The 15,211-nt window shown below is 40.2% G+C and overlaps 1 protein-coding gene across 1 annotated transcript in view; it reads right to left on the bottom strand.

The window, feature by feature from the left end:
• The window catches only part of cntn4 (contactin 4), a 159,350-nt gene that overhangs the window by 23,350 nt on the left and 120,789 nt on the right, over window positions 1-15,211 (bottom strand). Inside the window, exon 12 of the mRNA XM_034122023.1 lies at window positions 1,936-2,063. Within this exon, the coding sequence (XP_033977914.1) occupies window positions 1,936-2,063 (128 nt within the window). The remainder of the gene's footprint in view (window positions 1-1,935; window positions 2,064-15,211) is intronic.

Here is a 15,211-nt window from a genome sequence, read left to right as displayed (position 1 = left end):
AGTTCAGTAATCTAACATGCAAGAAAAGAAAGCAAGGCTTAGTTTCTCAGTTGTGACTGAACACAAATCCTCAGATTCTTGCTTTGACGGTAGAATGAAAACTTTGTAATTGTCATTCGACGTGCCTGGTAAAGTTTTTCCATCATTACAAAAACTTCTAAATTTCTAAATATGTCTCGAGATGAACAATAACTTTCAGCCTTCCTTTGTTTGCACCAACGACCATTTAACTGGGCGAGACCTGAAACACCTAATCATCATTTGTTTGTTTGCCTTGCAGAGAGGGTATTTTGGACTCTCACTTTATGACAGATCCAGGTACATTTGAGTGCTTTCTGCATGATTACGACAGGTGATGTTATGTATAATGTGGTCTAAGGAAATTATGTGAACAGAAGAGGCCCAAGGGTTGAGCCTTGGGGAACCTCAACATCGTGTAGGTCTTCTGATATTCTTATTTACAGACTGAGACAAAATGGTTTCTTTCCTGAAGATTCAACCAATTTATCCTAGTTTGTCTCCAAGTATTGTCTAGTCAACTGTGTCAAAAGTAGCAGTAAGATCTAGTATGACAAGAACTTAAAACAATTTCTAAACGGTAATCATGAAGGAACAGTCATGAAAGCTGTCTCAGTACCTTGACTAGGCCGAGAAATGATATTGAAATGGATTTATCAATTTAGATGTAATTTCTTCGATGTAATTTATCAATTTAGATATATTTCGTTTTTTAAAGTTTTAAAAGTGTATTGGTACTGTAGGTACTCACAAATGTATCTGGACAAACTATTTAGGAGAGGCTTGGTGACTGCAGTTTTTACATCTTCAGGAATATTACCAGACGAAATGGGGTTATCACCTATAGAAAGGTGTCCTAGTGTTTCTCGGATCTAAATTGTACATTTTGAGTTTCATTTTGAATATATCACGGTACATTTGAAGTTCCTTTCTGTCTCTTTTCTGCATTCCCCCTTGGCCAGAGAATGGTTTAACTTAAGGATATCAATGGCCTTTTGTCATTTAAATAGTTTAGAGACAGAGGTCAAAGGTTAGGACAGAACATGCAGAGATAGCTTCCATTATCAGCGTATGCTCACTTGTGAACAGTTGTTGCTATCGTATGGAATTAGGGAGAGATAGATATTTGCCACAAAAGATCTGCAATAGCAAGGTCAGCTACTGTAACATCTGAAATATTAACAACCTTATTGATGGTAAAGTATTATCTAGCTATGTTGCAAGGTATAATAAGTCTTAGCACCATTGCAGAAATACAATCCCCAGTCCATATGATCAAGCAACACTCAGCCTTTTCAACACAACATATCCTCTGTCAGTACAGGAGGCACTAAATCAGTGAGCTGAATGTTTTCAACACCTCTGAAAACAGGCTTGGCAACAAATGTGTATTTCCAATGATGGGAGCACAGACAAAAAGCCCTGCTTGAAAAATCAGAGTCCAGAGTGCTCTCTGTATCTGTCTCTATATGTATTTATGAAATACTTCAGGTAAGTTTACAGGTAACAGCGGTGACTGTGGCTGTGAGGGAGTGCGGTCGTCTTTCAAGCAGAAAGTTGTTGGTTCGATCCCAGCCCGTGCTTTCAACATGTCGATGTATCCTTGGGCAAGATACTGAACCCTGAATTGCTCCCGATGGCCAACGTTGTGTGAGTGTGTGTGAATGTAAGTTCCTAGAGCAAGCTACACTGCTATGTATAAAAGGGTGTGAAAGGGTGAAATACATGTAGTATGTAAAGTGCTTTGAGGGGTCGTAAAGACTGAATAAAGCACTATATAAGTACAGTCCATTTACCATTTACCATGAATGAAACATCGAGCAGCTCTACTTGACGTCAGAGTGGTAAACACACGTCTCAAGGGATAGACCTGAGTGATGAAACAGTGATGACATCTAGAAAGAGGATAGGAAATACCTTTGATGGTGACACTTCCTGTGCTGCTGGCCACGCCAAACTGGTTTCGTGCCATGCAGGTGAAGAGGCCTGCATCAGATTTGGTTGCGTTCCATATCCGAAGGTTACCGTTGTCCAAGATGGAGATCCTGCAGGTAAGAAGAACATTATATATGTCACTGCTGTAGCATTGGCTTTTTGCTGTGCACACACTGTATATTTCTTAACTGTTTTAACAATGGTTGACTTTGCTGCAGTGTCTCTTATTAAGTTATGTTTCTATGCAGATGACGATGAGAAATAGGATTGCATTTTCAAGGTGTGAATAATTCAGTACATGACTTTAAAATATCTAGGACAACATGCCCTTTCTACAATGGCCACAAGTGCTTCAAAAAAGGTCAAAAAGGCCTTAACACAAATTTGACATTTTCTTAATAACAAGCAAAAATGGAAATCGTGTCCTTGGAAGCAAGCTTCTCTGGGAAATCAAGGGTGGACCAACTCATCAAAGCACACTGAATTCTAATTAGCTGAAATGCTCTGCTGAATCTGCAAACTGGAACAACGTCAGCCTGATTGTGAGGGGGGGGGGGAATGTTGTGTAAAGATGTCGCCTGTAAATTGCTCTGTTCAACTAAAGTATCAAATGAAATGAACTGATTCACTCACTGTTGTATGGCAGCACGTCTTTGAAGGAAAATGAGGAATACGTTTATTTCCAGCTTAATTGAATACTCGATTCTGATTTGTCAATTTTTAAACTCCAGCGGTTATTATTTTTCGCTAACAGACCGTTGCTAAGAAGAACAGGCTGTTGCTAAGGAGAATCAACGGACTATGCAGTCATATCAATCCCAATAAATACATATTGTCTGTTTAACATTAGCTAAATTATCCATCAGAAAAACACTTTGGAATACTTTTTTAATATTAATGTTTATATTTGTGAAGAGCACTAAACTTTGGATTCATGATGGCTAAAGAAAGAAAAAAAACACCAGAGAAGGAAAGAGGTTAAAAGACAGAGCGCTGGAAGTCAGAAAAACCAACAGAAGAAGACAGACAGGAAGGAAACATGTAGGAACGCCAGTCATATTTCTGTGTGGCTATGTCACTTAAAACTACCCAACAAGTAAGTTAAGGCAAGGTAAGTCTATTTATAAAGCACTTTTCAGACACAAGGGCAACTCAAAGTGCTCTCCAAAAACTTCAACAACAAATAAGAGGATTCCCAAGAGAGACACAATCCCTAAGAGATAGAAATGAAATAAACATTACTTTTTGAAATACAGTAGATTTAAGAGTTTCAAGAGGATCAAAAGTAAAATAATATAAATGACCTCGGGAAACAGAACACAAAGGAAACAAAGTTATTGATTAAAGCAGAGGTTTCAGAAAAGCTTTTTCCCCCACTATCACATTACCAGAAAGTATTATTAACACTCATATTCCTCCATCTATAACCTCAACTGCAAAGCCAACCTATTATACAATCTGCCTCCACTGCATTGACATGATAAACACATTACTGTATTGATGAACAGCAACACGGCCAAAATCCAACATAACAGATCCTGTATATCAACACAAACGCTTTCTAGAGGAATGTCACTACCTTAAATCAGCTTCACATGATTCCTCTACTGCTCTTGATTGATTAAAAACACCCATCTGACAAGATAACTGACGCCATGACACAATTGAGTTAATAGGCCAGAAGTGTATGGTATATGAGCGGGTTGTTTCTTGTTTGCACCAGTGATGCATTTAACTGGATGTACTTGTGAAAAGCAGTTGATACCATGTGACATGGTGTTACATCCCCCCCTGCTTCACTGTCTAAATGGGGCTTCTTCAAGCGATAAGAAAATGCAGAGACAGTTAGTATAAGAGAACATACTTCTAAAACCACACGGTGCTGCTGAGTGGAGGCTTTTGGTTTATGTCAGGCTGAGAGAAAAGTGCTGAATGCAAGTAGCCAACGATGACCATCAGTTACACGGGGGGGGGGGGGCATATCGCTGTGTGGGATGGCCCACAGTTAATGACATCAAACCTGGGGGCTGATGAATTGAGGAAAAAAGCCCATTAAAAGGCACCGCAGTCCGACAACTGGCCATAACCCTGAGCAGAGTAAGCACAATTCAAACAACTGCTGTACGTTAATTACATTGCATTGCTGGCGCTCTGTGTTATCTTAAAGGTCACCTATTATGCTAAATCCACTTTTTCAACATCAACATGTGTCCCCTCTGTGTTAAGAGATTATGAAAGATTGGCTCACTTTTTGTCCTGATCCATTTATATAAAAACCTGTCTGAAAATGAGATGATCAGATTTTGGCAACGTAACCAGCACATTGTTCACACCCATAGCTCAACATAGATAAATACCTTTTGTGTTTTGCACATTTCCTTTTCCCCAGGGACAAAGCAGCTATCATGTGACTTGTGTGCCATAAATCTTGTAAGAGGAGGCTCTGCGGAGAGTTAACAAGTGATGCCGCATGCGAGCACAATGGCTCCTATAGAGAGTCAAATCCTCAGTCGCCCTCCTGTGGAGCCAAGACTGGTCTTAGCAATTCAACACGTTGTCGAACTTCTTCTGAAGCCTCATAAAGATTGGGGAGGAATTTTCCTTTCACCAACAGTACAGAAAGTAGAGCAGACTGTCTGCATAAGAGATCATCATTTTATTCTGGATCTAATGAAGAGCAGTTCAGGTCAAACACAGTAGTGAAGCATAGCACAGAGGTGGTGAATAAGAGATGGAAGCTTAAATTAACACTTTTCAGTTTTGTTCCTGCCGTCCCTCGTCTCTGTCATCGCCCTGTCTGCGCGATGTGACCGTTACGTAAAGAGACATTTCCCACCTCCTTCCCTCGAGGAGCCAACGGAGGGGCAGGTATCAATAATTCACAGGTGAGATGAACACAAGAGCCACTCCTTTCATCTTTGATTTACACAGATTTAATGGACACAGCAAGAATCCTCCTAAAAAGAGGGGATTATTTTGAACAAGGGGAGATGGCCAAGAGCACTCCTGTAATCCTAAAAAACACAGGTGTGTGTGTTTTGGGGCGAGATCAAGCCTCTGAGGAGGGGGCCTGTACGGCGTTGATCCTCCCTGCTCTGTGACAAGATGAAAGAGACAAATAACATGAGTCCCAGCGCAGCTATCACGGGCACTGTGAAGTGGAAATCGCAGGAAAAACAGCGTGGTCCAAAGTAAAAGGCTGTTTTTGTTATTTCCTTACATTCTCTTTGAGACGCGGTTAACAGATGCAGACGCTGCCTCTTTGTAAAGCTTCCTCACAATCAAAAAGGCACTTGAAAGCCTTGTTTTGATGTTTCATTCAGAAATATTTGTCTTTGATCTGTTTGATAAAGTCTGAATTGTGAGAGGGAAACTGTCACAATCCAAATAATGAGTCGCCAGGAAATTGTGTGTTGAGTGCAGCGGCTTTGAACTAATAAGTGCGGCTCTGGAATGTCGAGCGAGTTTCTAATGGCAGCTGCCGAATACTCGTGCTAAAATAGTGAAATCATCTGAGCCCGCCGTCTACACAAAAATCCAAAACTTGCCAATCTATGAAGGGGCGTGTACTCATAAAAATTCACCATACAAACAATGTGCCTAATTACAGATTAGATGCTGATTTTGAGGGTTTGGAGCAGCAGCGTTCATGAATACTTAGTGACTCTGAGATGCCACGGCTGATTGGTAGCATGACTGCAGGGTGGAGGCCTGTATTGGAGCCTCTACTTAATTAACAGGGTAAATAAAACCGGCTTGTGAAAATAGGGGTTAAGATTCTATCAGTGGGATTACTCAGCCATGAGACCACAGGAAGAGAGATCTTTGCAAGCTTACGGTGATTCCAGCAAATAATTAGTCTCAGCAAAGGCTTTTCTATACACAAAGACTGTTGCCTCAGTGCGCGCACGGCTAATGCAACTCGCCCCCCGAAGCAGCCATCCACTACCAAATACCGGACGAGTAAATGGGAAAAGTGAGTGTGAAAGAAATACTGCAGGGTATGTGTTTGATTTTGTGTTTGCCTGCCACGGTAAGCTCACAGATAAGGTGAGGTGTTGCTTTCTCCGACCCGCTTTGACCATCATCGACCTACCTGCAGGCGATGTTGCTAATCATAATTGTATCAAAACGTCATGTGTTGCTAACAGAACTCGAGGCGGACAGGCTGTAATGTGGCGAGTGCGCGGAGAAAAAGAGACGAGGTCACCATATCCTCTGAGCCGGGACAAGGGGTGGGACCTAACTTCAGGTGTTGATCTATGCTCTTGACTGCTTTAAAAACCCTGAAGTGCATGGCGGGGGGAGGGGCGGTGTGAGATGAATTGAAAGGCTGTCTCTCCTCAGGTTCCCCACAGTGTGCTGTTCTGGAGAGAAACGGCCTTGTCAGTGTCATAAATCAAACCCAGCTGTGGAGCAGAGACCCAGGACGCTACAACCTGCCGAGCGCGATTTTTAGACCGCGGTACAACTTCTCAGATGTCTACTTTATGCAGAATCATGACTAAACTTGAGTATACGCTCTCTTTTCTAGTGAAGTTCATCAAGGTTAACCGTCGATAAGAAACCACACAGCAGTCTTGTTTTGTGTCTGTTCTTTCAGACAACAAAGAGATTGGCTCACTCTCCAGAACGAGGGACACCTGGGCATTTACTTTTGACAATTCTCCGATACAGGTGTAATTGATATTGATTTTGGCTGTACTCAGACCTGTACCAATAGCTCTCACCTTGTCACATGGGTCATTAGCTGCAGCAACTGATTGGAGCATTTTCACACGGCTCTATGAATGGGGATGATTAGCTTTGAGACTATTAGAAATGTAAAGCTGTGCAGAACTAAATCTTCAACCGAAGCAAACCCCTTCAAAAACAAGGGATATATCAAGCTATAACTGGACTGGCTGAACTTAGTTAGCAAGGACCATAGAGGTCATTTTCATTTTCATTTAAATGTGTTAACCACACAAGCAGCATGGCTTTTCGTCAGTTGTGTGACATCACTATGTATTGGCTAGTACTCCAACATATTGTACATGATATGCTGAGGGTATAACCAATCAGAGCAGACTGGGCTCTGGTTTCAGACAGAGGGTGAAAAGAGGTGCTGCAGCACAGGCAGTATGAGAGAAGTAAAGAGCTTTTTGAACATTAAAGCATTGAGACATGTCCCAGTGGAGGCACAAAGAACAAATATGAACCTGACAATGAGCATACAACGTCCTCTGTGAACAAACCTGACCTCCAAATTATCAAAAGCATGACATAATCTTTAATTTAAACGTAGTGTTGCTGTGATAACTATGATTGTTTATTTTCCACAAGTTGGAAGGAAAGAAGCTGTAGGCAACAAACATAGAGGTCCAAAAGTGGAACCAAACAAACAACAGCAGTCCTGAAAAACAGCATTGCAAACTGTGTAACGAGATTATTCTCTCTTAAATGTGACTACTGAGTTGAATCTTCCCTTCTTTGAAATCAAGTCAATTCAAAACCCTTTATTTGTCCCCTGGGGGGCAATTTGCAGAGGAGATGTACACTAAGAGTAACACTTATTTAATGCAAAAATACATATTTAGACAGCTGTGCTACGAATATGGCAGTTGGTGAGATGGAGAAATAAAGTAGAGGTTAAAAAAGGAAACAAAAGAAACCTAGGAGTTGTGCTTTAAATATGCCAGTGAGTCAGCGCTCAGCCTCATCACATTACAATGCATGGTCGCTAAAAGCAGGAGCACAAATCACTCCCTGGGTGTGAGGAGTTATTAGGCTGCTCGATTACAGTTTACACTTCCAGTTTTACAGCTGTACAAAAGCACTGTACCTTGCAGACAATTACCATCAATCGAGTAGAAAATGCCCGACTGACAGGCATCTTTTGGAGGTGTCAATCAAAGCTCAACAACAATAAAACAAGTGCCTCTGTGGCCACTGTTTCTGGCAGCTCTTGCTTCAAAACACAGCAATTGAATGAGAATGATTGACACCAAACATGCACTCATTCTCCGCGTCTCAACAAAGGCAAAAGCTCTGCCGCCGATAGCAGGGTTATGTGCTGTTTCTCTTCTATTGGCCCACATTAACATAGTAAGGCAACACTTGAAATGACTTTCCTTTTGGTTCACTGTGAAATGACAATAGTCTCCAGGGCAGCAGCTAGCATTAAAAAGCTTCTTTGGCAATATTGTTGCTTTATAAAAACACAGCCAGGGGACAGAGTTCAATATTAATCTCTTACTGGATGAAATGAACACTACGTCTCCAGTGTGTATTATCATAATGTAAGCAGGGAAAATCTTTCCCATAGCCTCAACACATGAGTTGTTTCCTTTTTTGCATTACTTTTTTGATAGATACACTGGGAATTGTGCACTGCATTATAATACTAACACTCCCAGGTACAGTTTGTGAGGCAGTTTGGATCTTGGATGGTCCATTCCAGCAATTGGTCGCAAGATTTATTTACTAAATAACGAGAAAAGTTTTGCCTTAATTTACATAATGCTGGGATAAATGAAATAAAACACACTTTGCTATCTGGTCTCATTTAAACAATAAAGGGGAAAAGTGTATAATGTCCCTAGGTGTGAAGAGATTGTTAACTTGTCAGAGCCTATAATGAAAAAATAACATTTTTTCAAGACATCCGTGCAAATTAACCCTCTCAGAATAAATGTTGCGTAAAATTGTGCAGTTTTTTTTATAGGATGGTGTCTTAATGAAGTCGGTTGATTGAGAACGTCTTAATTCCCGCCAGTGGACCGCGATGTGATTGTGTTGGTAATTGCATTGCGACGAGAGGGGGTCTATAGGCTGGGCCCACTGAGAGGCTTGTGTATGAACTTCCAGAGGATTCCTTTAATCACAAATTGCTCTCCTGGTTTATTCCTCCTTCACACAGATATTAATCTCTTCTCGTGTGCTGAGGTATCCCTTCAGGAATAAAGAGCACACACATGTTCCACGGGAAATTGTCAGAGGAACCAAGATGGATTACTCATGCTGCGTCGGCGGATTCTCACTTTGAAAAATGATATCAGCCACAGTCTTCCAGATAAAAAGAATCCCAGCGCGCGGTACATGGGATGCAGGCGAGTAAAGAGGGCTTTGACCTAATCTCAGCAAACATCTCAGAACTCACTTTATCTCGGGTGTGAGATTTATTTGAGTTTAGTCAGTCAGCAACATCATCTTTGCAGCGACGTGTTTTAACACCACTGGAGAAGGGAGAAACTGCCATTATATATGTAGGGTTAGACTGATAGATGATAGAAATGTTGCCATGTGATCCCTATGTTAACATGAGATAACATAATGATACAATTGTATTATTTTTGTATTCTTAATTTATTGTATTTAAATTATTTTAGATTATTTCTTTAACCATTTTTGTATTATTATTTTATTTGTATTTTATTATTTTTATAGTCTTATCTCTTTCTTTCATTCTTATTTTTAAATGTATTTATTTATGTATTATGTATTTATTGACTTATATTCTATATCAATCACAAAGCCATGTGTTACTTGGTAAGGGGGGGAGGGTATTGTTTTGAATTTTTGTTTTTTAAAGCACTTCATATTAAATGTTGTTTAAGAAAATGGCTATATGAATACATATTGATTGATTGATCAATAAATAAAGTGCTAATGATTGAAAGTATAGACTCTGTCTGTGAGTGATGCAGTGGTGTGTGGGAGGCACGGCCATAATGGCTGCAAGGTAAATAGATGTATTAATCATTATTATGGTCCCTAAATACAACAACAAGTTTAATGAATGCTAATGATTCTGACTGAAAGGCAAAGGCCATCGTACAGTCTGTTCATCGGGGAAGTGTAAGAGGCACCAGAAGCATGTTAAATAGCTTACATTTAAAAATGTCAATACAGCTATAATGCATATGTTTAAATATAAAGCCAACAATTGTCAGTCATTCAGTAAAACCTCCATTTTAACTGATTTTTTTGACTACAGTCGTAAGACCGAGTGTAGATGAATGCTTTGTGTATATGTTAGGGCCGTACGATTAACTTTTAATGTTACAAGAGAAAAGGCTTTCAGGATTAGGACTAACTGATGTGTTTAGACAACATACGGAGATCTCGGATAATGAGATTTGATGGGTTTGCTGACCGTACATTTCTCAGAATCTATAGAGAACAAGACAGAGCTGCTAACATTAGTCTACAATCTGAACGAAAAGACATAAGAAACCAAACTCCCATTGCAAACTTCTTAAGCATGTGGAAAATCCGAAGTTATACATGCTGGTCATTGCTGATTTGCTGAAATATGATTGGACAATCGCTGTTTGTGGGAGGAGTTTGGCAAAAGACACATGAAATATGAATTGGACTAGTCAACTACGAGTGTTTGGATGATACTGTGACTCATTACACCTCAAAACTTTGAAGCCTCTTGGGTCGTAACTGTCTATACAAACACTAGTCTATCATGTTTAAATAAAGCATGCTGATGCACCTGCATGGCATAAAAAGGTACATTCGATGATAAGGGTTCATGCCTGAGTGGAGGAACTGAGTGAAGGAACTGCTAATCCCTTCTTGTTCAACTATCTATAAAGTATGTCAGGCAAATGTGATCCATTCTTGCAAAATGGCTTCATCTAATCCCAATTGATCTGATGACAGACGGTTCACGAACATTCGGCAAAAAATGGTAGACGCAGAGAAACCTGAGTGGTGTCATTTGAGTTTTTAGAAAAGGCGAGGGCAACACATTCTAGCAAAGCCTGACAAACTCTTTCAAAAGCTAGGCCAGTTGAAAAAAATATCTACAAAAGGGAAAATTGGACGATCAATCGCCTAATGCCAGAGTTTCTAAAAGTAACTGGCCACAATTTTAGTATGATTTTTCAACTTTTGGAGACAAATCTCTCTTGTAGATGAAAAATACCTGGATAACATCTTATCACATAACATGATATTTTCCCTGTCACAGAGCATTACACAAATGCAAATCCTGTGAAATCATCAGGTTGGCTTACCTTGGAAAGATGCAAAACTCAAGACCCCATGAATATTAGATCCATAAAGTCTAAACTAACATCATCTACCGCGTGGTTCTTCAATTCAATGGCCTAAAAAAGAAACGTTCATGATTAGGTTTTCATGCTAAAGTCTGATTAAAATAACTTGTGGTGTCCTCTTGCACTTGAAAATATGCCTACGACCCACACTTGACAGACAGCAGTGAGACATGTTGAGATCATGAGCTACTTCTAAATTGATCTGATGATCACAGCGTGTCACACACATGGTGCAGTCCCCCCTGCTTAGAGCCCAAAATATATCAAACTAGTGATTCATATTCAACTGAAGGGAAGTGACATTGGCAGCCCAATGGTCAAGAGCTAAAAAAAGAAGCAGAAAATAGCTGGTATCAGGAAGTCTTGCAGTTTTGCTAATTGCTTTAAATAAAATCAAGCCATATTTTGTCATATGGGTTGAGTAGTTGACAGCCTGAAGTAGTTATTTTTTGCATGTAGCTTTCAATGTTAACCTGTTGACCTTTCAAGATCATTATCGCCATTTTATAGAGAATTTTCTTTTAACAATCCTTAAAAGGTTATGTTTTTTTGTCAGCAGTCTGTCAGCAGGAGTACAGAAAAACTACTGGCTTCATTCTCATGAAACTCATCATAAGAAGGTATGAAGGGCCAGGCCATACCATTATGAAGCAGAACTAAATTACTTTCGTAAACATTGGGAGGTACTGTAGGTCATTTGTGCTGCATTCACGTCAGCAGGAGTACGGGAAAACTACTGGCTTCATTTTCAGGAAACTAAATGTAAGAGTGTCTGATGACCCATTAAATGATGAAGCAGATCCAAATAACACTCGTAAACGATGGGAAGTAGGTCATTTGTGCTGCATTCACTTCATCAGAAGAATCGGAAAAATGCATTCCCATTTGGGAAATTCAAGTGAATGAACCCAATGAAGTTGGAAACAGCTCCCCACTTGTTTAAACGGTCAACACATCCTTTTTTATTTACGCTAATTTGTTTACACATTATAAATTAAGGCTCATGAACACACAAAAGAAGGGAGAACAACTTCCGTAGTTGCTAACTGGAACTATCCAAAGAACAAACAAAAGTAGGACTTTGGGCAGCGCTGAGGTTTCAACCAGCTGATGAGATTATTTCCACTTCCTGAGCAGCTCTTACTCTGAGACGTGTTGGGATAAATAAAACATTCACAGTAATCTGCTATGCGGATGTGTGTGCTAGCAGGCACCTCTGAACATTGTTGGGTGTTTGTCTGCAGCTGCCAGGATCAGCAAAGCACTAATCCTCCGTTTGGGGAACTCCTTTCCATGGCTCTTTTAAGCTACAGCCAGGGTGGAGAGTTGTAGGCACAGACAACATGACAAGCACCAGTCAGCTGTCCACGGCCGCCTTGTCAGGTAGTAAAACTTTCCTCTAGGCAAAGTAATGAAATAAATCCTTCTGGGTACACATTCAGTATTCAGGCATGGCTCTGCACACTGCTAACCTCCGCAGAGAGGCAGCACTCTACTTCACGAGCAGATGTTCAATTAGAGGCAAATGAGGAAATTAGAGATCTGATGAGAAAAAATTTGAAGTGACATTTAAACATGGCAAACAATGTTTTTAATAAGAAAAACAGCGTGCAGTCTGAGAATGAGGAGACTGAAATAGCAGTGCTGGGACGTCCATTCACACAGATCATTTAATCACCATCTTTATTAATACACCTGTTCCCGTACAGCGCTTATTAATTCCAAGTCCTCGTAAAATTAAGCCCTGAGACATGCGATGAGACTCTTATTAAAATCTCCTTTAAACAGAACAAAGGCTTCGTGTAAAGATAAGACGATAAGTAAATTAATACAAAGTTGGCTGCTTTGCCTCTTCCACAGATTTGGTGATCTCCTGACGCTGATTCTTTCTGGAGTGCGTCTGGCAGAGCAGATGGACCAATAAACTGAGATCATTCTGCGAGACATCTCTTCATTTACGTGACAGCCATGCTTATTCGCTCTGCCAATATGGGAGGGATATACAGTATGCAAGAGGGACAGTTTAACACCGGGTCATGACTACAGATGCAATCTGGCAGAATCCAGCTTTAGCAAGTGTTGCACTCACAAACTAATGGACTAATCAGCATCCAGGCCACATGCAGATGCCCTCTTCTCACTTTAACTCAGTGAGCCAGTCAAAAGCTCTTAAGACTTAAACTCGCACCTACATCTCAGACATTAACCGACACCACTTAGCGCTATAAACGCACCTACAGTAGCAGATGAATTGGAAACAGCTCCAGGCACGAAATGAGTCAGAGAACATCCTTCGGTAGTAATTTCTCATGCTCGCTGATTCACGCGGCACGCTCACTCTTAAATGTGTCAATAGTTTGGCAAAAGTAAAAAGCTGAATTAGAGAGGACTCAAAGTGCACATATCTGAGCTCAATTCCTGATATGTGATGAATAAAACAAGATATATGGGTAGAAGCGGGGGCCCACAATCGAGGCCAATTTCCAGACAGCTTTTGAATTGAAATTAAGTTAATTGCGCATACTTTGCCCATTAGTGTGTCAAGCTACGTGTATGTTGCCACTTTGAGATGTGCTAGTGTTTTCTTCATGACAAAATATAGACATAGCAACATTTTAAAAGTTGAATTCACTATTCAATGAGACATAGAGCTCAAAGAATGATGGTTATTTTGTATTTAATCCTCAACTCCTCAAGGGGAATAGGCAGTTAGACAGGTGTGTTACAACGCTGGTGTTCACTTGATTACCTTTTCAGTTTGGTTTCTGGATTGTTTGTCTCTTTTCTTGCAAAAACTAAGGGTCTGATTTGCATGAAACTTGGAGGAAGAGGGCAGCAAGGGCCACGAAAGAACCAATTACATATTTTAAAGGCAGATATAGGCATTAACGTTCACTTACGGAAAAGTTCTAAGCTCTCCAATTGATATTTTTTCGGTTAATCTGCAATCTTTTTCCTTTAATGCTAATGCTAATAAACACATATCAATGGTGTTTGTTTGGTCACGTGTGTTATTACCAAAAAAAAGGACTGTTATTTTTGCCATTGTTTTGTGATTTCAACACGTTTGATTCTGTGTGTTGAAATTAAAATCCCAGTCATAAACCAGGCTATCCTAATCTGTCGTTAGCCTAGCTGATTAGCTTCCACTAGCGGGTGAAATATAGTCTCACAGCTCGATGTTTGAAAGGGACAGATTTTACGCTAGATAATTGCTAAAGTGCCATCTTGGCTTTTCTTTCAGGTTCAACTACAAAACTCTGCATATTTTGCCTTTTTACACATCATGTCCCCAACCACAGACACCATTCTGGGCAGTGATGCCACAACTTTCTGCCATGTGGCCCGAAGCCAGTCGAGTAAACATGTCTAGTCTTAAGCCTGGTAACTGTAGTGTTTTCTGTAAACCATGGCTGTCCCAACTGATCGTCTGAATAAGCAGTGATTTACTCGCAATGTGGGATAAAGACACAGCTTGTTTGTACTGACCCAGCATGAATGCAGTGATGAGTAAGGCAGTGTTGACTGAGATGCTTTAAACCACTGAAGAGGGTGTCTTTTCTAACAAGATTAGCGTTTATGTCTTACCAACAAATATCCATGTCCAACCAATAAACATCGTTTTTGATCACTGGCCAAGCAGGCCACAGTTTGCTTTGGGATTTCTCAGAGTAACAATGTGTATTTACTTTTAGACAAAGATTAAGTAAATTTACCAAGAACTAGCTTGGTCTACTTAATACAAAAAGGTGAAAAACATTCACATTTTCACCACTGTTATAAAAACCCTAATGTTCTGATGTGTACCTTTAAAAAAAATATATAGATAGAATAATATGTTCACCTTATATATGAAAAGGCTCTGACCCAAGGTGTAATTTCCCCTGGGGACAGTTAACAAACTTTCCCATGACTTTTTTTTAAATTGGCTGATGTTGGATCCAACTACTTTACTTTAAAGGTCCCATGTCATGCTTTTCCGGTTATTACCCGTCCCCTTGTGTGTTATGAAGGTTTTTCTGCATGTAAACGGTCTGCAGAGTCACAAACCCTCAAAGTACACCCTGTAGCGAGTACAACTCTAACACAGAAAAGACCTGTCTATGCTGCCCCAGAACGCCTCGTTGGAGATTTCTCATTTTCCATTTGTTTCTTCCGGGAACCAAAATGGACCAATCTGCGGAGCTCCTCACACACCAGGATCC

Source organism: Trematomus bernacchii, unplaced genomic scaffold, assembly GCF_902827165.1.
Source record: "Trematomus bernacchii unplaced genomic scaffold, fTreBer1.1, whole genome shotgun sequence".
Taxonomy (NCBI): Eukaryota; Metazoa; Chordata; class Actinopteri; order Perciformes; family Nototheniidae; genus Trematomus; species Trematomus bernacchii.
This window is presented reverse-complemented; position numbering and strand designations above follow the sequence as displayed.